Below are 24,925 nucleotides of genomic sequence, written 5' to 3'. Positions count from 1 at the left end.
TCATATATTTATTTTGTGAGAATATGATCAGTTTGATTGAATCAATGGCATTGATTATTTTGTTCAATTGATTTGGATAACAAATGAATGACTTTGCTTACCAAATGATATTTCAAGACGTGTGGTTTTCTGCAAGTTCAGAATTTCTGCTTTTCATATTACGTCTATTAGCCATGATTGAAATTCTTAGTTTGGTTGTTGAAAATGTAATTGCATTTAAAAATGTGGGCAAGTACAGGGGATACAGGTTGAATAATTGCACACGGATCCGCGAAGACATAATTACGCCACTGGCAAATACTATTTTTATATGAAAAAGTCTCTGTTTTCCGATAAAAATGCACTGGCTTTAAACAATCTTCGAAAATTTAGCGTAAATTGAAGCATAAAAAATTGATTTTCAGTATTAGCCCCCTTTTTGCTGGCGATGAAAATATCAGTCATGTATATTAAACTTATAAGTACATAAGTTACATCTTAAATACTGCTATACAATTCATCCCTTTCTTATAACTCCTTTAGTTATTTTCAGATAGTATATATATAAAACTGGCTTCTGACAGGGATTCAAATAAAATTATTTGTGACGACGTGACTGAGATGCAGTTAGATCAACATTGCTGAATTTGGGTGAAATGGGTGATGTCTATACGGCGCTACCCGAAAATTTCAATAGACGTTCATTTCATAGTCATGCTGCATTATCCACCTGGATACACGTGATGGTAACATTAGTTCTTATCTTTACGTACTGGCCGCTTACCGACTTGAATTGTGCGACGCAGAGAGCGTCTATTTTTAGTTACGGCAAGCCCCATTTAATGCATTTAGGCTGGCAGTCTTTATATACACCTTCGGTGGAAGTCCCCGAAGTTCGCCGGGATTCGGTTAGTTACTTTACCGACCGACAGAGGCGTGGCGCTCGATTCGAATCTTGAATCTCACTCGTGTTTCGTGCCGCGTTTCTCAGTGTCGCCGAGACGTTCGACGCAGTAAGAATTGTCGGCGGATAAGCGCGCGCTCTGTCACGTGACCGCGTTGTTTTGTTTCGGTATCGCGATCAGTATCGTTCGCAGACACGTGGATAATCCCGCGAAGACAGAAGGAGACCCTGGCTCGCGTGGATAATTCGGAATTCCGAGTTTTTCGTGACTTCGTCGGCGGGAAGGAAAGGAAAGGAAAGACGAGGAACGGAACCAGGAAGGTCTTATCGGCATCGCAGTTGTTGTTACAAGTGCGCATAAAAAGACCGCGGCGAACCGTGAAACGTGCGTGCACCACGCGACAAACTTATGTAAAATTACCAACTGTATGGGTTACGTAACTCGAGTCGCGGCGTGAATCTCTAAAATCAAATACATTTGCGAACCCGACACTCCTCGCTCTGCATTCGCTGATTCGAAACGCGTGCTGTGCACATCGATTAAAGTTCGGTACAGCAAGATTTTGTGTGATAACTTATTGCTGTTACTGTTGGTGTTGGTGCTGTTTGGTGATAATCAGTGAGATTCAGAGAGCGTCAAGTCTTCGCGGTCCTTTTTTTCCCTTACACTTGAACTTGCAGCTTGCCACGGACTTTTTGCCGGCCAGATTCGACGCCAACTTCGGCATCTTTCGTTACATCTCCACTTCACGAATCTACCAAACTACTTCGCGATTTATTGGTGAGTTTGTGTTTATTCGTTTTGTTTTTTAGGTGTAGATAATTGTGAGAAATTTAAAACAACGCATCGCATACGCACGTCTGAAATGTTTTCCGGTCTCTAATTCACCGCGATGTTTTTCCCATTTCCCTCGTTCACTATTGTAATCGCGATCTAGAGTCTTCTCAATGTAACGCTTATCGCAAATCGTAGCCCCGCGGGAAATTGAATATATTGATTTCACGCTGGTCGAATGTCTGCACGATGGTAGATAGAAGAGAGAAAGAGCACGACGAGTGATAATCGGTGAAACGCGCATTGACCAACAATTGTCACGGTGATAATGTCGACAGAGTTGAATATCGGGGGTGTGAAAGCCTTTTTCAATGTTTTTTTCTCTCGTCAAAATCGCTTTCCAAAAATAATTAAGTTTAAACAATAATCTCGACGCCGAATAGGCGTTCGCTTGTTTTTACATCTCTCGCATGAGCGTGTTGTGTTTCATGTTTTTGTACACAACACTTACGTTATGCAGTTACTTTGAGTTCGACGCATACACCTGTGCTTGCTTTTTCCATTTCCTTTTTCTTTTCCTTCTTCTCTCACGGTTCCGAGAAAAGTATGCAGATTTCTAATCGAGTTTTATTTATTATTATATATATATATATTATTGCACGCTTTGCGACAATGTTCCGTGTATTACATTTTGCGATATAAATAAATGTGAAATTCTTAGAAGACAGATCAGCGCTGCGGGTTTATAGTTACAGCAGAGATAGATATTTTGTGATCGGCGGGGGAAGCAAAGGCGACGATGACGTCCTATCTTAAATACATGGATGCGTTTCTACGTGTGTACGTACGTACGCGTGCATGAAATCTTCTATTTTTATCTATGGCGAACCTTGAGCTGCGAGTCGCTCAACAATTACACGCATATCCTATGTACGATATACCTACTCATGCAGCTTCAGGTACTGTCATGATTGTTACATTACGTTCATATAATATAGATTCGTACATTTGTGTACGTATAACGATATACGTGACTTAAATACACAGCGAGGTATTTCTATTATATGAAAATTTGAAAAGAATATTGCGGATAATGTATAAAAAATATTAATGTTTAAGGTACCGAATATGAGTGTTCTCTAAATTATTTTAACCGCGTTGCAGAAACGGTAATTGTTATACTGTCAGACAATATGTGGAGGGAAAAAAAATCAGCGCAATATATCAAAGATATCGCTCTTCGCGTATGCTGGTATTTGTGGATTATTATACCGCAGGTACTAAATGCAAATACGCTCTTCGCCTGCACATATGTCCGTACTATACGTATAATTTGATATTTCCAATTCCCGTGAGTATTACAGTCTTTTTAATTACGTTTATTATTTCGCTGCAACAACCTGTGTTCAACTTCATAGGTCGGATGTATATCTACGCACCTGCATATGATATGTGCAGTGTGTAACATACCGGCCGCGAAGAATCTTTAAATGGGGTGATGGAGGAGGGTGTCAAAGGTCATACCTTAGCATTTACCTTGCTGGTGAAAAACCGCTTTTTATCCGAGCAAATCGTAGCAGCAGCAGCAGCCGTATGAAATTTCGTGCCTGTTAAATAGCGAGCAATCACAAGCATATTTACTTGAAACATTATGATCAGATTGATTTTCGTCGTTGTTAAATTATTAAATTTCTTTTCCCGAGCAATTTTATTTTATATATATTATTATTATTCCTATTATTATATACTATTTATAAAATATATATAAATCGTATGCATTAGACAAACACGATGTTACATATTGTGTTATAGAAAATAAAATTGTCTAATACATTGTTCGAGCTAAGAAATTTAATAATTCAACAAAGACGATAATCAATCGATATACGCAGAGCAATATGAAAGAATAAATTGAAATGGAAGTGGGAGGTGAAGTTTTGGGAAAACCGTTGAAGAAAAGACAAGAAAGGAAAAGGAAAAAGGAACTTGAAACGGTGCTAGCTGCTGTACCTGCGGCTCATTGTCAGTTATTTTGTGTATTTACTCCTTGGACCCGGGGTATATAATGCAGTGAAACCCCTGTGTATACGTACCTTTTACATACTACCTACCTGCAGGATAGAAATCCGTAAATTTCGTCGAAAACCACCCGTCGTTTTTTCGGTGATGCGCGGATTTAAGGGTCGGCTTCGAAATTCCTTATGTATGTATGTATGTATATATGTATCTGCAACAGGTAGCAGGAATAACAGGTATTATCGTTTTCTCTCACGATTTGGAGAAAAGTCTAAAAATATGATGCACAATTATTACACGTCATTGAATTCGCATATGAGATGAAATAAATGCAAGGATCAGGTGTACATGTATATACACGTGCGATGGCATTTTACCAACCTAATAAGATATAACTGGTTACGTGTATCCATAATACACGCATACCTCTACCTATATACATAACGTACGGTCTTCGTGGGCGATCGTGAGAAAACTCCGTAGGTAAATAATACATAGATATATACCATTGTAACGTATACATATATACATGTACGTATAAAGTGGACGATAGAGAGATAAGTGTTATACAAACGGGCTTGCATGCAAAGCTATGTATAGTCTGGGGCTAGCTGGCCGGCAATATCGTCTTTTAAGAACTATTATCCGACGGCCGAGACCGAACTTTCCTTTAACTATTATCATGCTAAACGATGCTGACAGTTACTGCATCCACGCATGCACAACCACAAATGGTAACGAGTCACTCTCTCAACTGTAATAATAGTGTAAATACCGTATGTATTATACGCATCCAAACCGTTTCGCACAATCTGTTCTTTATTGCGTTTTACAATGTTTCTGCGTCTTCTTTTTATTATCTTCTCATTTTTCAATTCTGAGACGTATCTTTTAATTTCTCACTTAACGTATGTCACTATTATTATAATTATTATTCCTATTATTATTATAATTATTATTATTACTTAGCGCCAGTGCGCATAATATTTTCAAAGTGTTGGCAAAAAAATAAGAGAAATAAACAGAAAACTAAAAGAAAATCGAAAAGACAGTAATTTACAAATTCCAACGATCCGTTTTAGAGAGCACGTTTTTTTTATGATTGTTGTTGTTGTTGTTGATATTATTCTTATTATTATTACTGTTCTTATCGTAACACAGCCGCCTTACAATAATTTCTCGTTAAACTTTCTCCAATCATAATTATGTAGTAGAGTACATCATGCATTTGTGTGCGTATGCGTACATAATAGTATACAGCGCATAGTTACACGTTCAAAACTTCTCGAGTCCGAAAGCCTTTTCCATATAAGTACGCACGCGTCACGTTGCCTATATATACGTATGTATGCGTACATACATGCGTACGTAAACGATTGCATATTTATGCAACTAACCACATTTGTGTAGGGAACGGGATTATATAAGGTACCTTATAATGAATAAAATTTATAATACCGTCGTTTGGTGCGCAGCATATAATAATGATGACGAAAATGATTATAATAAAAAGAACGTGAGTTGTTGCATGTACGAATGCTGCGCATTGTCGTTATATACGGAACAACAAATGATGCAGGGGTTATTACCGAGCTTATATTTAATGATAATTATTACGTTATTTGTACGTACGTTTGTAGATAAAATGCATAGCTGAGGGTTGACGGGAAAAGTAGAAAAATATGTCTACCCGAAATTAACGATCAAACAGACAAAAAAGAAGAGTAGAAATAAGATGATCCTGGCGGTAAGAAAAAACAAAGAAAGAGCGATTAGAATCGTTAATCGAGTAAATTGAGTAATCGGTTAATTGACCGGGGTCAATTTATTGAGAAATATATTACACCGTGTTATTACATTGTGATAGCTTCATTATTTGATTATAATTCTCCCCACAAACTTGGCGAGAGCAGAAAAAAAAGGAAAATAAAAGTAAAGAGAGAAAACAAAGAAAGCAAGAAAGATTAATATTTGGAGAATGAGAAGAATCGCTTTTCCACTTTTCTCATCTCTCGTTGCAGAGGATTAATTAGTGCTCATTTGAATCCAGCGTTTTTTCAATCACCCTTTTTGTTGCCTAAACTGTTTGCGTAGAATATTACTTTTCTCTCGACTTTTCTCGGCCCTTTTTTTTTTTTTTTTCTTTCTTTCAGTTTCCATCTCTTCACGAAACTATCCACATGGCGCGTCATACAGTATACGTATACATACATATAATGTATAGCTTATGATATACATGTAACATATATCCAGAGAAGAAACAGACGCGCTTTATAGATATCTTGCCATGCACGCTGCAGATATTATCAATTAGAGGTGGAAGAGTAGGAGGATATATATATATATGTATACACGATGTATTCATGAATGCCTCTGGTACAAGCTCGATGATATGATTATAACGCGAGCTAAGTGTAGGGCTTTATGGCTCGGATGAATCTGGTCCAATAAGCAACTTCTCGTTGTAAATGAAAACAAAATAACAATATATATATGTATGTATGTATGTATGTATGTATGTATGTTTCTGGAATTTCTGACTGAAATCAGACCAGTTAACCTAATTAGAGTAATTGACTTTTGACTGCTGTGTTCTTTTTTTCTTTTTTTTAAACTCTCTGCGTCTCTCTCTCTCTCTCTCTCTCTCTCTCTCTCTCTCTTTCTTTCTTTCTTTCTCTCTTCACCGTAGCGTGGATGGCACTAACTCTCCTCGCTGTTGGGTCATGCCTGTGTAATTTAATAATCCTCTTCCTCTCCCTGCCTTGCTTCGTCGCCTAATGGATATTTTGCGTATATGTTACACTTATACCTATACGTGTGCAATGTAGATACAACGTGATACTATTCTCGTAGTTTTGGTTGATTTAAAAAAAAAAAAAAAACAATTCAATTTGTTTTTGATATTTCAATCCTTGGTTTCTTACTTATATATACGTATATTATGTTATATTTAATATAAATTATATCGTACAGTTATACTGCACCAAATTTACATTTATATGTGAGGTATTATTCTACGCCAAATTGAGAAATGATTTTCTCTAACCATTTTTGATATCGTTTATAATTTTTTATACGATTGTCCTAACTCCGAGTAATATTTCTGAGTAATTAACCCTTTGCGATTGCACTTATTTATCGTCCCATAAGAAATTTGTACATGGTTTCTGGGGACAAGTATGACCCAGTGTGACCGCGAAGGGTTAACATCGTATTTTCCTCTGAGAGAGTGGAAAAAAAAAGTAAAGAAGAAAGATGAAAAAATTTAGATACGTATGAATAATTTATGAATACCTAAAGCGCCAGAATTGAACAATTTTCGTTGAGATTTTCTTTTACGTCGTTTTCATGTAATTTTCATTGTAATAATTTGCAATCGCCGTACGATTTTTTTTTTTTTTTTCTGCTACTTCAACCAACACGTACGAATATACGTGTATATAGCGTGTTTAACGGCGTGTCTATTCTGTATATACACTTAATACACGGTATGTCATACATGTGTACCTGAGCGTTATATACCGCAGTAACCTAAATTCAATACTGAAACTAGAACAGTTCCGCTATACATGAGTTACGTGTACCTAGTAACTATCCTATCAACCTCGTATAACATATATACGTATATTTGTAGATAAAGATTTAGATACATAGATACGATATACGCCACCACGTGACGTAATTGCATAGGGGGCGTTCCTTGCCAACTCGACGGTCTATTTTTTGCTTTTTTATTTTTAATTTTTGTTATTTTTTGTTATTCATTTTTGTTTAGTTTTTCTCTCCAACGATGAGAGAAATTTTTAGTTCCAGTTACCGTTCGGTCCTTAACTGTTTTCATTTTTTACCACGATCGGAAAATATTTTTCTAGGTACAAAATTAAAATTAGTTTCGTAGCTGTTACCGGAAAGTCTCGTATTCGTTACTATTCTTTCTCATTACGATCGCTGTTACTTTATTTTCTTGTAACTGTTGCAAAAATTTAACGTTTGTGCAACGATAAATTAATGTCAAAGCCTTGTTTAACTAAAAAAGTACAGCAAACCTCACAAACTGATTTTGCGTTGCAACTACCAAAAAAGGATCGACGATAGCGAAAAATGGTTAGGCGTACCTCGTTTTTCGTAATTCCAACAATATTCAAACAGTCTTTTTAACGATACCTGTTTTACCGAATTTTTCTAGTTACCGTAACATATGAAATTTTTCTCAGCGAACCTCACAGTACGATTTTTAATTTCGGTGAAAGGTTTTTATACTTGACTTTCAAATTAGGTTAACGCATAATTAGTTCTTCTTCATTCCGATTACCCGTCGTAGAAAATTAAACATTATTTTATATTATTTGTATCTTACCGCTGGATCCGCTACACCGAATGGTCGTCGTATAAGCCACGCTTAATATGCACTATTCGTGATTCAATATTTGTGCAACGTGCCACCGTTATAATAATGTATTCTATCCATATACGTGACGTGTAATTATACTAATTGGATATAACATTGCTGCAGGTGCTGCTGTTGTTGCACGCAGGTGCGTGTCTGTGTTTACCTATTTTCTATGTACGTATGAAAATACGTATGAAGTTATACGACGTAACCGAAAAGCCGCGTTGTCTGCTCATAATTTTAATTCGTTAATTTATGTACCATTAACCCCACCTCCCCTCATTTATTTTTTCACTATGAAACGTTTTACTAACTAATCGCGGTTACCGTCGTCTTATTTTAAGATGATGTATATTCGACGTCATTAAAAAGTTTTTTTTTATTTGCGACAGATCAACTATAACGAAAAACTGTAATAGAACGGATTGTTTGTGTTTTATCTACGTACGTACGTATAATATTTTGCTATTTTGACGTTCATTTCGCGTTATTTTAGGTGTATATTATATATATATATATAAGAAAAAATTAATTAGCTGTATCATTTTACTTTATATCACGATCTTATCGTATCTTGATTTATCATTCCGCCGTTTTCTCTTATATTCTTTTTATCGTTGTTTTATTCTCTTCTTTTTAAATCACAATATTGATTTTTCTGAATTTTTTTTTCTAACATGAACTTTGTTTCTTCTACGCAATATTTATCTCATAGACGTGAGATATGACAATGATATGAATGTTTAACATAAATTGATCGATAAAGAAAAATGGATAATAATTTTTTTAATTACCTGTTCCCAAAATAAATAAATAAATTAATGCCGGAAATTATGACGGCATCGATTCCATACCAACTGTTATTACGATATAAAATTGCACCATACGTACAAAATGAAATTCCTCTTACAACTCAAGTAAAAGAGGAAAAAAGAGCGAGAAGGGGAAAAAGAAAAATTAAAAAAAAAAAGCGGCTTTACACTGGCCGTGAGCCAGACCTCGAACTTCTCGTTCGAACTTTCACACTGCAGGTTCCAAGTTCACAGAGGCAAAAAAAGAATAACACAGTAGAACTCCTATAAATTCGACTTTCCCTACTTTGGAGGGAAATTCGAATTTCGAACTACAGATTGAAATTCGTAATCAATGATCTTAAAACCCTCGGATATCATATTACATGAAAATGAGACGATTTTTTTATTTTTTACCACTATAATGGATCCACTATTACAAATTTTGTACGTCTGACCTTGGTTTCGTTATCGGCGAGCCAACAAACGACTCCGCCTACCAATTTCCACTAAAGTTGGAATATCTTTGGATTTTTTTCCACCATAATGGATCCCCGTTTTGGATTTCGCAATCTGACTTCGGATTCGTGATCAGCCACCCAACAAACCGACGAGTGCCAATTTTCATAAAAATCTAAATGTTTTTAGTTTTTTTTTTTTTGTCAGCTTATTGAATGCGTCAAATTTGAATTTTGCAAATCTCACGGATTCGTGATTAACAATTCAAACAACCTCACGGTACCAATTCCCATTTAGATATCATAATTTTTATTTAATTTTTTGAAATTTTGGTATTGAAACAATTGAAAAAAAAAATATTCAACCGATCGAAGCCAAAATCTAGTCAGTTCTGAATTTGGAAAAGCAGCGGCGTCTCGTTCTCGAGATATCGTCGGACAAAAAAATTGATCACACACACACACACACACAAGTCTATCCGTAAATCATCGTAGGTGATTTTCTAGATCTAGAAACATCGCTCGAAACGTCGAGAACTACTGAAAACTCAACTTTTCATTTTCGAGGTGGTTACAATAATTTTCATTTTTCTCTGCAAACAGAGAAACGTGACGATAATAAAAAAATCGACAGGCGGAAGCTGCTGCATTAATTTAACTCATTTTTTTTCCATTATGATCCGTTTTCCATATTTTTCTCTACCAATTATTTACATCATCATCGTCCCTGCTTAGCTTTACATCCACCGATTTTATCCTCAGGTAAGCGAGAGATCCCGTAAATTCATGTAATATATACCTTATACATATATAGCTCTTCCCCTCTTCTATTTACCGTTCAATTTCATTCCATTTCGTTTCGTACCGTTTCGTTTCATTCTGTTCGCGCGTTGTGAGAAGATGAACAGGAGGAGAGCGGATGGCGTGGGATGCAACGGGCATAATCGTATAATAATCATAACAACAATATATAGGAAATAAATTTGCCTACAATCCGTGTGTAATGGGATATTTTATTAATATTTCTATAACGTGACGGTAATGTCGAAAGAGGAATTCATTCGTTTGATTTTTCGAATTCTGTTGCATGATATTTTATACAATAACAATTTCTGTAACTATCTGAATATCGTGTTCACTTAGTTGAAGTTATTCACCTCGTTATTTTGGTACCGTCAACGTGATAAAGGCGGCGAATCTAGCTTCTTGTTGTAATAATCTATGTAATAATCTTCCGTGCACGGCAAAGCGTCAAATTGCGCTGAATAAGTTGAAAACGCAATGACGAGACCTTATCATCCCCGAGAGTCGCCTTTCTGCGTGCATTGCGGTAATTTTGCCTCGTCGTCGTCGTCGTTCGTGTAATTATATTAGATGCGAGTGAAAAAGGTTTAAAAAAAAAAAAAGGAAACTGCGTCTGCGAAATGCATGATATTCGAAAATGATCGTAAATGAGAAAAACAAGTATTTTCGTTTCTTTTTACAACGTGTCGAGTACGTTAAAAAGAAGGTGCACTTTTAAGTGAAAACTTTGAAGAAGAAGAAGAAGAAAAAAAAAAGAAAACTGTCGCACGAACTGAATTTTCAAGGTAAAAATAAATTCTCATTATAGGAGTGAAATTACGATTAATTACACTTTGATATGGTTTGAATTATAAAAATTAACGATGGCCAGTGTAGACGAAGATCTTTGAAATTTTAGGTATAAACGAGGAAATCTCACCGCGTAGTTAATTCTCAATTAACGTGAGATAAATCGCAATGCAGATTATGCAAAGTATTCGTTGTATATTATCACACGACAAACATCCATGGTCGGATCGGCGATCCGTTCCCATCCTTGGCTCGTGTATGCAGCAAAACGTTACGTATCCTCATTCGTTCAACTATGTCCCCCGGAACGAGAGAGACGGATAATAGAAACGACAATTTGCGAGGAGGAGCAGAAGAGGAGGCAATTTACCAATCGCCCCAATCGCCCTGCAATCGCGTTAACCTTGCCTCTGCCTGCACCCTATCTCCTCTTAACAAGTGTTATTATTGGCTTGTTCCTGCTGTCTTGTACGTGTATCGGATGATGTATATAGGTATAAATTAAGGCTACATTACGCCTATGTACGTATATACATATCATACGCGTGCAGTCTGCGAAGCGGGAGAAACGAGGTGTCGCCAATTACTTTGGAATGTATAGGTGTTATTATTGTGTTTGTGTGATCGAATGGGGTGGAAAAATGAAGGAATATATTTTACAGGGTGACGAGAGACGGGAAAATTCGGAATAGTTTGCGAAAAGTCAGGGAATTATGACGGACTATAGGGTAAAATGTACTTTTCTTAAAATTATCTTCAAACTTCGGCTATGCTTCGTAAATTCAGGTGTTACATGTTTCGAAGGTTATAAAAAAGCACGTTTGTTGTAATTTCTTTTTAATATAATAAAAGGATTATTTGATTCAAACTTAAGGGAGAGAGCAATATTTCAACGATATTTCATAAAAATTTTCGCCGTGGTCACGATAATTCATGCTAGCTTTACTTGAAATCAAAAAAAAAATAAAATATATTTTCTGTCAATAGGTGAGCATAGCTAATGAATGTACGAAGGATTTTTTAAAAATTGAAGTTTGAATTTTTGACAGAGCTTTTTGCAAAAAAAGTACGATTTTCGGTACACCTTACACCATGTACTGCCTTGTAAAATAAGTTGTGATCGAGGAGAAAAAAAAAATTCCTCAATTCATTCGCTAGTCAATCTTATCTAGGAGAAGTGTGCCAAATATCAATAGGATCGGTACGTTAGTTTCTGAGTAATCGTGTGCACCGAATTCAATTATATAGTTTTGAGAAACGACCGATATAACTGCGACGCTCGAGGCCGATCGAGCCCTAATTTAATAAAGGAATTTCCAAAACCTCTCTCTCCTAGATTTTTACTCTAATTGACTTGAAACTTTGGGAAAATATGTTTGATACGACGTGCTATTATGGATTTTTTGAAATTTCTGAACCTTAAACTCCTTCAGCTAACAATAAGCTACCTTTTGGAAATGGTATTGTTGAAATTTATGATTATTTGTATGTTTTTGAATTCGAGTGTATGTATCGAAGGTGCACAATTTCTGGAGCTGGTCATAAAAGGTGCCCAATTTTATAAGGAATTTTGAATTTTTTGATGAGGAAAATCAGGGAAACGTTGGGGAATTTTTTTTCAGCAAAATTGTCGTCACCCTGTTATACAGTAATTTTTTAACAAGAAAAACATAAAACGTTCATATATTTTACGTATAAACTTCATTTAATGAGTATGCAATTATGCATTATACAAAAAAAAAAAATTAAAAATAAAAATCTTCAATCAGGTGTTGAAATTAATTACAGTTTAATTCCGTAAAAGAAAAATTTTAACTTTTCGATGATCTTAGGATGAAAAAATAGCCCGTGTACCTAATCTCGTTTGATGACTATACGAATACATCCATAGAAATCATTCGATGTTACGAAGAAGTGAATTAATAATAATAAGTCTTGACAAAAAAAAAAAAAAACATTAAATGTTTTTTATTACAATTCTGAGTCTTAACGGCTCTTTTAAATTTTCTTTCGAGTATATTTATTGAAAAAATCATATCTTATATTTCGCAATATACTTCGGACTCGACGTTTAGATGTATGGATTTTGTTTATCGTTTTTTGGTCTATGCTGTATTCTTTACATTCGATGTTTCGTGGAATTTTGAATACGAATTGAAAATTACGTACGAATTATAAGGAACGCTGCAAACACGTTCGAAAGATCGATGAAAATCTGTTAAAAACCATTGACAATAATTCATCGACGTGCCATTTCACTTATTCATTCATTGATTTATTCATTCGTTCGTTTGTTCGTTCGTTCATTCATTCATTCATCCGTTCGTTCGTTCGCTCGTTCGTTCTTTCGCTTATTCATTGAAGTTTCAGCGCGCCATAAAGGCGGCAGCTTATACTTCGAGTATCAGTTGTAGTGGTGTAGTAGTAGCAGTCCATTGATAAATTTCAACCGAGTCGGTCGGGCATCAAATCCGTTGCGTAAGAACGAGCATAATAAGAAAAAGAGTAATAACAAGATATCTGCATTTGTATAATACATACTGTACCTATGTGTATATTACGTTTACATACATAGTCGATTATCAGGCCAATTATCCCCACTTTTTTTTTTTACATCTATACTCGGTCCAGATTATTTACATTTCCGATTTAACGATCCAACAATTTTTCTTCCACCGTGCAACCGAGTGGTTGAATTCTGTTAATATCTCGTCCTCTTCCTATCTCATAGTATTTCTGAAATTCGTGGTCAAAAGTCGGAATAATAATCATAAATTTTTTCTTACGACATTGTTACATTCGTTTCAACGAGTCAAAAGTGAGATGTACGGAAATTTGGTCGAGTGTATTGCGCTATATTCGACGGCAGCTGGAAAGAAGAAAGCTGCAGCGCGCTCCAAGATCCCGAAGAAACCGCTTCGCCCACGCTGCTTTATGGGTTATATGCCTGCATGTACACGCCTGTATATCATATGCATACATTACTATACGATACATGGATGATACGTTGCAGCAAGACACCGTGCGATTATATACATTATACATATTTATACAATATGAATATATGTGTACATATTGTGCGTTGGCTTTCGGACTTGAGAATTATTCGGTTAAATATATCACATGACTAGCTGCCCGTCGAGACTTCGCCCGCATCCAAATTTAACGTGATGAAATGAAAATTCTACTCAGATAAAAAAAAATCTTGCTTACAGTTAAGAATATTTCTACGAAGATTGATAATATCCAATATATAGAATATAACCAAAACACTATCTATAAGAGTTTAGTCGGCGTTCGCATAAGTGTGGGATTTCCTTCTGATTTGGCTTACATCAATCTGACTGTAACGAAATATAGCCTAAAATCTGGTCGGATGTTGTAGGTATGCACAAAAAAAAAAAAAAAAAAATTAAATCAACATCGGTTCAGTCGTTCCGGAGTTATAAGGGAACGTACGTCGGAAAGACTTTGAGTTTTATACATTATAGGTATAGCTGTTGCCCGCGACTTCGTTCCCGGCATGCGTTGCAACGCCGTTCAAAGAATGAAAGTTTTGAAAATATACGAACTGCCGCTAAAATATATGAAATACGCTCATTTGTTGAAACGACTCGCGCGCCGCTTATTATAAAATGGTTGTACCGATTCAGAAAGCTTTGCGGGTATGCGCACAACAACTCACCAAAGTTTCATCGCAATCGGATGAATGGCATTGGAACGCATACGGGATAAACAAAGCAACACATATTCATTTCCACGATTATATTATAGATATGTCGTTTTTTACAAGTTTTCATAAAATTTTCTAGTCATTTAGTTATTTGTTTTCTTATTATTGATTGATTTGATTTTTTTTTTCTTTTTACATCGCATCATGCTTTCGTTCGATTGAAATTATTGTATGAGAGATAAAAACGCGTATTCTTCTCCTTCTTGTTCTTCCTGTATTACATTTCAGTATGCAGTCACATAAATCTTTGTCCACCTTCGATCATTAGAGAAGAGAGAGTCGGAACACTCGGCGCGCGTTTGTATAATAAATATGTATGTTGGATAGATGAATCTTGGATACACGGAATGCGTGAGGATAGACTCAAAGACGTAGGTATTTGGGTGAACGGACTGAGTTCCTGGATTATAGTGTTTGGACGTTACATATAAACATTTGCATATACGCTGGTCATGTAATCATGGGAAAAAAATAAAAACATCGATGTGATAAACTAAACACGACAGATAAATACCGATACATGTAGAATATTTGCTGAATTTTAGAATTGGAGGTGCGACGAGGCAAGTAGAAAAGAATTGGAAAATATCATTCTAAACCCTGTTTTCTCCTTAGTTTACCGTTTCCTTAATCTTTACCTTCTAATCTGCGATTCTCTGCGCATGTCGTTCACGGAAAAAAAGTAATTTATCGAACACCTCGTCGTTCGGCTGTGAAGGCGTGTGGGCACGTCCGTCATTTTCTACTTCTCAAGAGAATATAAGGAAGGAGACAATTATGTCAGCCTACTGCCGTTCCTCCCACGTTCCGTAACTTCCCGTTTTAAACGGTGAATTAAGCAGCAGGTCGATGCTTCGGAAATTGCAGTTGCGAAAGTAATACGCTAATTTAACGAAGTAATTCACGATTAAATAGTTGTATTATTTTCACTGGTGGAAACTTTTCAAGTCTTTTTACAATGATTGAAATTCAGTCCTTGGAATATTTTTCCTTGTTTCTTTATTTTCAGCCGATTCGGAAACATGCAACGTGTAATTTCGTATCTTCACATCGTTATGATGAAAATGACGAATAAAAAAATGAACGAATGTTCCGAGATCCTGTTCAACGTTGCACATACATTACAAGGTAGAATTCTTACATGGCGTCTGCACGCCGATCATTTCATCGAGGTTTATAAATAGAGCAATCTATTTTTAATTTTAAACCGCACGCTACACGGAAATGGAACGAAGGATCTTCGTAGTAGGTATATGCAGGCATGCAACATCGATTAACGGGTGTAAAAAAGGTAGAAAAAAACTCCGCACGATTTCGTATCCCAAGGCGCAATCATGTTATTCGTATTTGGTTAAGAAAACGAAATGCAAAAGATGAAAATATACGTCTTTTGTTTTACTCTTTTGTCATGTGGAATTTAATGGTTTTTATCGAAAATGCAACAATCTACCAATCATCGATGTATTAATGATATCCCGATTTTCAATTTTGTATTCACAGAAGCGATGGCTGCGAGGTAACGAAACTAGATCAAACTCGGCGGAAGAAGGAAGGAAGACGACGATTTCTCGCAGATCGGTGGTTCGCAGTTTTGTTGCGTGTGCATGTGTAAATAAATAAAGAAAAATGGTCAAAGGCGCTGAACGACTTCCCGGCACCTCGTCCAGGATCAGGACGAGGGACGATGGATGCTGCTCCGTCAATTTCCTCAAATGCGTTCTTCACATATACAACGTTGTTCTATTTGTAAGTAGTGTACATATATATATATATACATTTACGATTCATTTATCCATGCGTTTGTAATTATTAGGAATAATTTAATGCAGATTATTATCAACGAAGTATCGAATTGAAAAATGCAATATTTATAGTTCATAAAAGGTTTTCTCGAGTTTGAATAAATCGGTATCATGTCTACCAAAAGTATCCAAACGACTAGTGAAAAATACGATTTTGTAATCTGAATTTTTTCTCTCTGTCACCGCATCGAACATATCCATGCATCACTCGAACAGGATTCTCGAATTTTGTGCCAAGATTGCAAAAATACTTACTAGAATAACAAGGCGAATATCGCGATGGTCGTTTTTCATTGGGAACGCCTCGGTTTGGAAAGGAACGGACGGAAGAAGCCGAAGCGGCGACGACATAACTCTTGTCCTGTGCTCCGTTGCTTTCCAATTAAGACGCTTTGCCGTTAGCGCGGGTGTTCAGGTAAAGGAAGTGTGTAGGTAGGCAATAGATGGACGAATCTAGGCGAAGAAGGTACATATATAAAAGGTGTAACGGGCCGCACGCGCTTACGCATACATATACATATACGTACACACATGTATTACGTATGTAGTGTATTATGTAGACACAATATACACATATGTGTCCATGTACAGGTGTAGTAGCGAGAGTTAGACGTGTAGGGAAAACTGGTTTTCTGGAATCTCCTGGTCTAGTCGCCATGCGATCATCCAATGCGGCGCAGTCAGGGCACAAATCTCGATGCCTGATCAGTTTTAAATCCCCCCCATGCAGCTCCTCAAGGAATACCGCTTTTTTGAACACGTGCTCAGGGGGCGCGGGGCTATTTTAACCAGAGTGACCGATTTATCGAAGGACCAAAGTATCCGATTTTCAAAGACGCTGATATCTAATTTCCAGAATTATCAATATTCAGACAGTCAAAGTACGGAAAGACAACATACAGAAATGTTGAAACATAGAGCGGTAAAATCTAGAATCTGTTTACGATTTTTTATTACCGAAATGAATTCTGAGGATTTTACATTTTGGCGTTGTATATTCTGAACTATATGTTTTTTTGCTTCTCCGTATTTCGAATTTCTGGATTTTTAAATTCTATGAATTTAATTCTCGCTTTTTTAAAAATTCGGTATTCACGTCCCTTGTCTTTTTTTTTGATTTTCCCAATTTTTATTTTTTTTTCCTCTTTACTCCTTATTCGTATTTTTCTTATACCAGGCTGAGATGAATTTCATCATTCCTTACAGTAGTGTCGGAATTTTTTTTAACAATGTTACGTTGGGTTGTCACGGTTTGAATATCGAAAGAATGGCAAGAAAACATATACATGGTAAGAGTAACTATTTATTAAGTAGTTGGCAATATTCTAAATTTTCTGGTTATCTGTTCTGTTCAATTGACTGCGTTTTTTCACTGAAATAAGGCATGGACATGAATTTATTCTTTCAACATCAAATTAGCGCCATTGTTACCAGAAAATATGGTACGAGTGATTATAATGAAAAAGGATTCTGATGCGTACGAAACTCATTTTGGATTTTCTTTACACAGAACTGCTATATTCTTTTTGTTAGGTTAAAAAAAAAAAGGTTTATAGATAAGGATTGTATATGATAATTAAAAACTAGAAATTTTTCTCAATGTACCCACTTTACCCTTCTTTTTTCTTTTTCTTTCGTAAGATCTGTTTAGTCTCGTTTGAAATTGTATATTTTCTTCCGCATATCCTGTTCTTCTACGTTTTCGTTACCTTTTTTCAACTTTGGTACAAGAGTCAAAAAATAGAAACTTGCCACACGGTAGAAGTATCACAGTATCGAATTTTTAAGTACGGCGAAACGTTTTTCATACGATGAATAAAAAAATGGGGATATCGTAATCGGAAGTTTAAAAATTTCAAAACTTGAAAAAAATGTAAAAAATATGGAAAGTTCAAATACGAAGTAGGTTTTAATACCAGTTTCGATTTCTACAATCAATCTAGACTATCCTCGAAATTATTGACATTCAAAAAAATTGACTACTTCGAAATCACTTGGCTAATTCAAAAACCGAACATGGAAACGATCTGAAATTATAACGTCGGAATCAAATACTAAAGTTTTCGACTTCTCACTTGGTGAAAATCATCGAGTGACCACGAAACGAAAAAATGTATCGAATAACTCGAAAGGTTTTGTCAAAAAAATGTGACTGACAAACGAATCGTTTTCGTCGTTTCCATTTTCCAGCTTTCCGGCATCGCGGTTGGAGGCATCGGCATTTGGACCGTCGTATCGAAGCACAGCTACATATCTCTACTCTCTACATCCACTTATCCAATATTGGCCTACGCTCTGATCGCTGCCGGTGGTTTGGCCATTATTGCTAGCTGGCTCGGATGCGGCGGCGTTACATCGGAAAACAGATGCATCCTCATTGTGGTAAGTGCAACGCGGTCGCATATCTGATCGCATAGCATAATAATAACGGTGAAAACTTTTTGACCCTCCGCCCCTTGAACTTCGTCCAGGATCAGTTATAATTTGCAATTTTTATCACGTTTTTGATCGTTCTACTAGTTTTTTTTTTTTTTTCTATTTTCTTATACCCTGCAATATTCCTTTGTTATATGTTATATTGACGTAAGATTTTTCTTTAGCACAGGTACGAACGTGTACACAACGATTATAATCAAACTGTAAAAATACAAAAGGAGAAAGGAGAACAATAATAAGAACCTAAAATTAAACCCTCGCTAGTAGGCATATTTATGAAGGGACCCAAATTAATGAAAAGCGATCATCAGGCCAAGGCCGAAGGTCGACTCTTCACAATCACTCAGTCAGTCAGTCAGTCAGTCAGCAGCAGCTTATGGGGTTATATTAAACCTGTATAAAAAAAAATAAAAAGCACCTGGTAAACGAAACAAGGGACTCCATTATGCCTGCTGACGGGCACATTATACAGTGTGAACATTCCTATACATACGTATCGGGATTTAAACCAACCACCGTTACAAACACCATTATCCACGTTGCTCAATGATGAAAAACAATACCGGTGTATTATTTGTATGTGCTTATAGCTGTACGTAGAGGCATATATACGCGATTCCAATGTACGAAACGCGATTATTCTACTAGTATTATTATACTTCAAATCGTATGCTTATACAACCAATTCCAGGGCAGCAGAGTATATGCCTGTAATCTGATATACATTGCTTAGCGTTTGTGCTCCAGAACTCTCTGTTTTTCTTTGAAATTTTTTGGTGTCACGCAGAGAAATTATAAGAGAGTTCAGTTGAACTTTGAAAGATTTCGGTTTGAATCTGAAAAAAATATGTGTAGAAATACACATAATGTACTAAGGAAATTTGTGATTACAACATTCAACAATTAATTATACCCTCTGCACGAAGGGTTTTCTGTTCATTTTATACATTTCTTGTGTTTGTTTTCCTTCCAATTGATGGAAATTCTTGAACATCAAGTTTCCTGAATTGTTTTCATCATTCATGTATATCCATATGTATCATTGTGCACCAGCTCGACCAGAATCTAACCCTTGACCTCTTGGATTTGGTCTGCGGTTTTTAGTAATGTTCCAACTCTAAAAAGCACTCTCAATTATTTTCACATTTTTCTTTGAGTATTTTGTTTTAATTGCGATTTTTGAAAATGAACACGTCTTTGGACGTAATTTAAAATTCTGAAAAAATTCTCCAAAATCTAGTGTCAGATATCAGGATTTGGAAGTTTAGACTTAGAGAGACTTTTTTTTAGCTTTTGAAAGAAAATAAATTCAAAAAAATTAAACGTATAGTCAGTCTGTTGTTGGTTGCTGCTTAATCCAGAGTTTTTAAGTATTTTTTCACATTTTTAAATTACATTCAATGATATGTTGGTTTTCAAAACTTATAAGTAAAACTTTACTCGAAAACATTTGAAAATAATTGAGGGTGCTTTTTGGAGTTGGAACAATATTATAAAAAATCGTGGACCATATCGAAGAGGTCGAGGGTCAGTCCTTGGTCGAGTTGGCGTGGAATGACTTATATATGATTTACCTATATTTATATACATGCACGTATGTATCCATACGAAAAATTGTGCGCGGCGGTTAATTTTCACCATAAAAGGGCCGCAATCGCGAGTCGGACGCGTCTTTGGGTCCCTAACTCTTCTTTTTTACTTTCTCTCTCTCTCTCCCTCTCTCTCTTTTTCTCAACAAGTCTGCGCATTTAACGCATATACACACAACGGTATTATACGTATACGCGTGGGATCGGACCCAAAACACATCCATGCATACACGCAGCGACGATTTTACTCGATGCAAGCTCGATCCCGATCATCATCCTCTGGGCCAGGAACTCCTATACGTAATGCACCTTCTTCTACTTCTGCTTGTTCTGCCTATAAGGGCATCGGTAATGGGCAACAACAAGATTACAGCCGCGGAAAGGAGAACGGAACGAGTGATCCCCTCTCTCGTTTTTCTTATTTTACTCCTCTGTCTTCCACGTGTATAATATCTTGTAATCTAAACGCCGATCTTGGTACTACAGTTTAATTCATCTTCTTTGTTTTCTATTGCACAATTACAAGCTATTTTAATTTTTTAATTTTTTAGGTATTTGGTTAATAATTGACCGTCTGTAAAATCACTGATAGAAAACCGATTGTTTATCGGCAATTTTTGGCGAAGATTATATATTTGAAGATGAGAGTAACATATCCTGTTTCTTTGCTTTTTTGCTGCAGTATATATTCGTTGTGATGGCCGTGCTGGTGCTGGAAGCCGGTGTTGGAGCCATATCGCGACTCTACGAGGAGCAAGTCGATCCGGAGATGAGGATGAACCTGAATCGCACCTTCCTCGAAACGTATTCCATAAGATCCAGGGAAACCGCCGCCATTGACGCAATGCAGAAGGAGGTGAATAGCCGTTCTACTTCACCGATTAGCTCTGCGCGACTTTTTATCCGTGTACAATAATGCACAGCAGAGGTTGACGATAAATTATTCATCCATTCGTTCATACACAGCTTTCCCTAGTCGTCGTCGTCGTCGTCGTCATCGTCCTCACCACACACAACTATTTTTCTAACTGTCGAGAATTTGTTTCATTTTTTTGTGTTACTTATTCAATTTTCGTGTAATTATAGTTTTATGTTGGAATACAGTTCAACAGTTTTGTTTCACTTCACAATTTATCGACACATGTAATTCGAAAAATCCGTCTGCATTTATGCAATCAGGGTACATCTGTCCGAAATCCGCCTGCGTTTCGGCAACTGAATGTACACGTGACCGGTTGTCATTGTTTATTTTTACCTATTGCATAAATGCAGGTGCATTTGTCCTACGATAATTTGCTCATCTGACATCTCCACGAAATAACCCGATATATCATGCAGTTCAAATGCTGCGGAGCGATGAGATTCGAAGATTGGCTGTACAGCGAGTGGAGAAAAGATAAGGAGGTGATTTCGAATCGAAGCCTCGTACCGGACAGTTGTTGCAAGACCCCGTCTCTTTTGTGCGGTCGCAGAGACCATCCGTCCAACATACAGTACACGGTAAGAATTATTTATCTCTTTATCATATTTCTTTCTCCATATTTTCACCTGCTGCACATTATATAATGTATACATATGTTCTTTTACAGGGTTGCATATACAAATTCCTCGAGACGACGAAGGATCACCTGATCATTTTAGGTGCCGTTGGTCTTGGCCTTTCGGTCCTCGAGTTGTTCGGTATCATCCTTGGTTCCTGTCTCTACATCAAGCTGAGGCACGATTTTGACGACTGAGATTCGATGTTTGGGATTAATTATTATAACTACGACGACGGTAACGCTGGCTCGTGCAGGTGGATTTCTGATATCGTATTACCTGATGAGGACGATCGAATCTGAATATTTTGTATCATACTATATACATAATATAGTAGTATGTAGGTATTTAAACTTCATATATTATTATACATATATATATTTTTTTCACAAATTTTCGGAGAAGCTCGCCGAGTGATTATATTATGTACGAGAAATCGAACCGGAGTAAGATAATAGGGAACGACTAAAAACGCTGCCGATAGGTAAGTCAAGTCAGGGAAGAAAACTTGTTCGCGTACTTTGTTGCTTTCTTTCAATTTTAACAATTAAATAATTTTTGTATTATTCCATCTTCTCATTAGTATTTCGGAATTAGCGTCGAGTTGATCACTCTTTTCAATCAAGTCATGATTATTTTAACCCTAGGACCCTACACTATCTGTACGAAACAAATAACCTACACAGGGGTTACGCGCATCCCATAACTTCAAATCAACGATGCCAACGGATTGTTTGTCGTAGAAGCGTTTTGTTTTTTTCATTCAAAAGCTGAAAGACTGGAGAACAGAATAGTTAATGCGATAAAAACCTAATATGAATTTTTCACCGTGAAAAATTCCATTGAATGAAGTAAGAAAAATGATTTTAGCAAGTCGTAAGAATTATATGGGGTTAAGGGTACCAATGTGTAGGGTCCTAGGCTAATGTAATTCTATTCACATTTTATTTATCTTTTGTCCATTGAACCGGCGAAGCACATCTTATTTTGCAACGATAATTAATCATAAATCATAATATTTTATTGATGGTTTATAATCTGCGAAAGGGCAAAAAGAATCTAAATCTCTGTCAATTTTACGCACAGATAAATTTTTTAAACTCTACATACTTATTATTATAATGAACAGATATTAGAAAGGTGAAGCATCGATAATTTCACACCATTTTTATACATTCACAGAAACAATGAGAACTTGCGGTAAAAATTTATCAGTTTCGAATCAAGTATATAACATATTATACAGCAGGTCTGATCTTTAATATTCGTTTTCGCGAGGACATTGTCTTTTTAATATCTTGTAGTAGTTGTAAACACTAATCTAAATATAATTGCAGAATGTGTTCAAGAGCGCAGATCTACGGATTAAAATATCCACGATCGAGGTAACAAATTTTATATAAATGACGAAAAGACAAAGATGAAATGAAAAAATAAATACCTATAAAATATTTTTACGCACGCACAAAACAATGAGTCTGATCGCAAAGTAACTGCAGCCATCGTATTTTCGATACATAAGTGCTTTGATATAAAAATATGCATACCCCAAGCTACAATTTTGAAAAACGTTTTAACAGTGCCTTGATACAGTATGAATAGTATTCGTATAGTCGATTGATATAAATGCACTAGTGATGACCATATATATTATATAAAGAAATGCGTATATAACTGTTCGTAATAGTATTTATTTCTCACGTCGCGTATTACAGACATTTAGGGTATACATGTATTGCGAAAAGTACAATTCTATTAAGGATATATATTATTATTATTATAATTACTATATCATTATTATTACTGTTACTATATTATATGATACGTATGTACATGCATTATGCGTTTTGATTCACTATCCGCACGCGGTGAGTCTTGTGTTTATTATGATGATCCAGTATTTACCGGGTAACACTGAAAATTATTATTAACATTATTACCGTTATCATGTATGTCAATACTGTACATTAGGGTGGTCCTTATCAAGGTAGAATGAATTTTTTCCGAACCGCCCGGCAAGTCAACTTTAAATAATTCAAAAACAATTCCCAATTTTTTTCAGATTATTGTCTCGACTCTAATCAGTGCCTGTAAGAGGGAGGATTTTCTCATTTAAAATACACGTATGTTGGACACATTCTCAGTACATATATCTTACTGCAAGAGTAATAGCATTCAAAAAAATGTGTAACTGCGAGGTTTTAGTGGGCATTAGTGCTACTATCTGAGATAAAATTCACACCATCATACCAGGTAATCTAGACAAATTGCACTTCCTCTAAATGGAAAAAAGTCGAATTTCGAGGGTGTGCAATTTGTCGAGATTGTATGGTATGATAATGTGAATTTTTTATCGCATATTAGCACTAATGCCCAATGAAACCTCGCAGTTACAGAGTTTTTTGAATATTATCACTCTTACTATAAAATATATACTAAGAATGTATCCGAAACACTTGTATTTAAAATGGGGAAATCCACCCTCTTACAGGCATGGGTTAGGGTTGAGGTAAAAAACTGAAAAAATTAGGGAATTGTTTTTGAAGTATTTGAAGTTGATTTGGAGGGCGACCCGGAAAAAATCGTCGACCCTCTCAATAAGGACTACCCTACTGTACATGTATATTTATCGTTAGTATTTACGTTAAACTGTACGATAATATGTATAATTATATTACATACCTGATGTACATATCATAAAAGCTGTTATTATTATTATTACACACGCACAAACACACACACACACACACACACAAATATACTATATATTCTGTTACCGTAGCTATTAAATTCAAATCATTACGATTAACAGAGAATATGTGTAATGTTACGAAACTTTTATCCTTATAGTAGTATTATACTGCGGTAATAAGTGAGAAGCATAAATAAACAGAATCGGGTAAGTCGATTGTTTAATAAA

The 24,925-nt window shown here is 35.9% G+C and overlaps 1 protein-coding gene across 4 annotated transcripts; it reads left to right on the top strand.

Annotated features, from left to right (window-relative positions):
* The first annotated feature begins 963 nt into the window (after positions 1 to 963).
* Positions 964 to 24,925, top strand: LOC107216852 (CD151 antigen). Of its 4 annotated transcripts, none has more exons than XM_015654167.2 (6): positions 964 to 1,664; positions 16,140 to 16,385; positions 18,632 to 18,823; positions 21,149 to 21,322; positions 21,805 to 21,966; positions 22,056 to 24,925. In XM_015654167.2, the coding sequence occupies exons 2-6, from the start codon at positions 16,266 to 16,268 to the stop codon at positions 22,200 to 22,202; spliced, it is 795 nt and encodes a 264-aa protein (XP_015509653.1). In that variant the 5' UTR covers positions 964 to 1,664; positions 16,140 to 16,265; the 3' UTR covers positions 22,203 to 24,925. The 4 variants fall into 4 exon arrangements, with proteins under 4 accessions (XP_015509653.1, XP_015509654.1, XP_046594807.1 ...); XM_015654168.2 differs by lacking the exon at positions 964 to 1,664 and adding an exon at positions 13,332 to 13,411; XM_046738851.1 differs by lacking the exon at positions 964 to 1,664 and adding an exon at positions 13,333 to 13,384.

This window comes from Neodiprion lecontei, chromosome 4 (assembly GCF_021901455.1).
Source record: "Neodiprion lecontei isolate iyNeoLeco1 chromosome 4, iyNeoLeco1.1, whole genome shotgun sequence".
In the NCBI taxonomy this organism is placed as follows: domain Eukaryota; kingdom Metazoa; phylum Arthropoda; class Insecta; order Hymenoptera; family Diprionidae; genus Neodiprion; species Neodiprion lecontei.
Note: the sequence above shows the minus strand (reverse complement) of the source record. Positions and strands in the feature narration are given on the sequence as shown.

Bases quoted from the DNA above. Each gene is read 5' to 3' on its own strand.
- LOC107216852 (XM_015654167.2), top strand. From the start codon at position 16,266: ATGGTCAAAGGCGCTGAACGACTTCCCGGCACCTCGTCCAGGATCAGG. The intron at 16,386-18,631 runs GTAAGTAGTGTA...TCCATTTTCCAG, and splicing joins TATACAACGTTGTTCTATTT to CTTTCCGGCATCGCGGTTGG. The intron at 21,323-21,804 runs GTGAATAGCCGT...TATATCATGCAG, and splicing joins TTGACGCAATGCAGAAGGAG to TTCAAATGCTGCGGAGCGAT.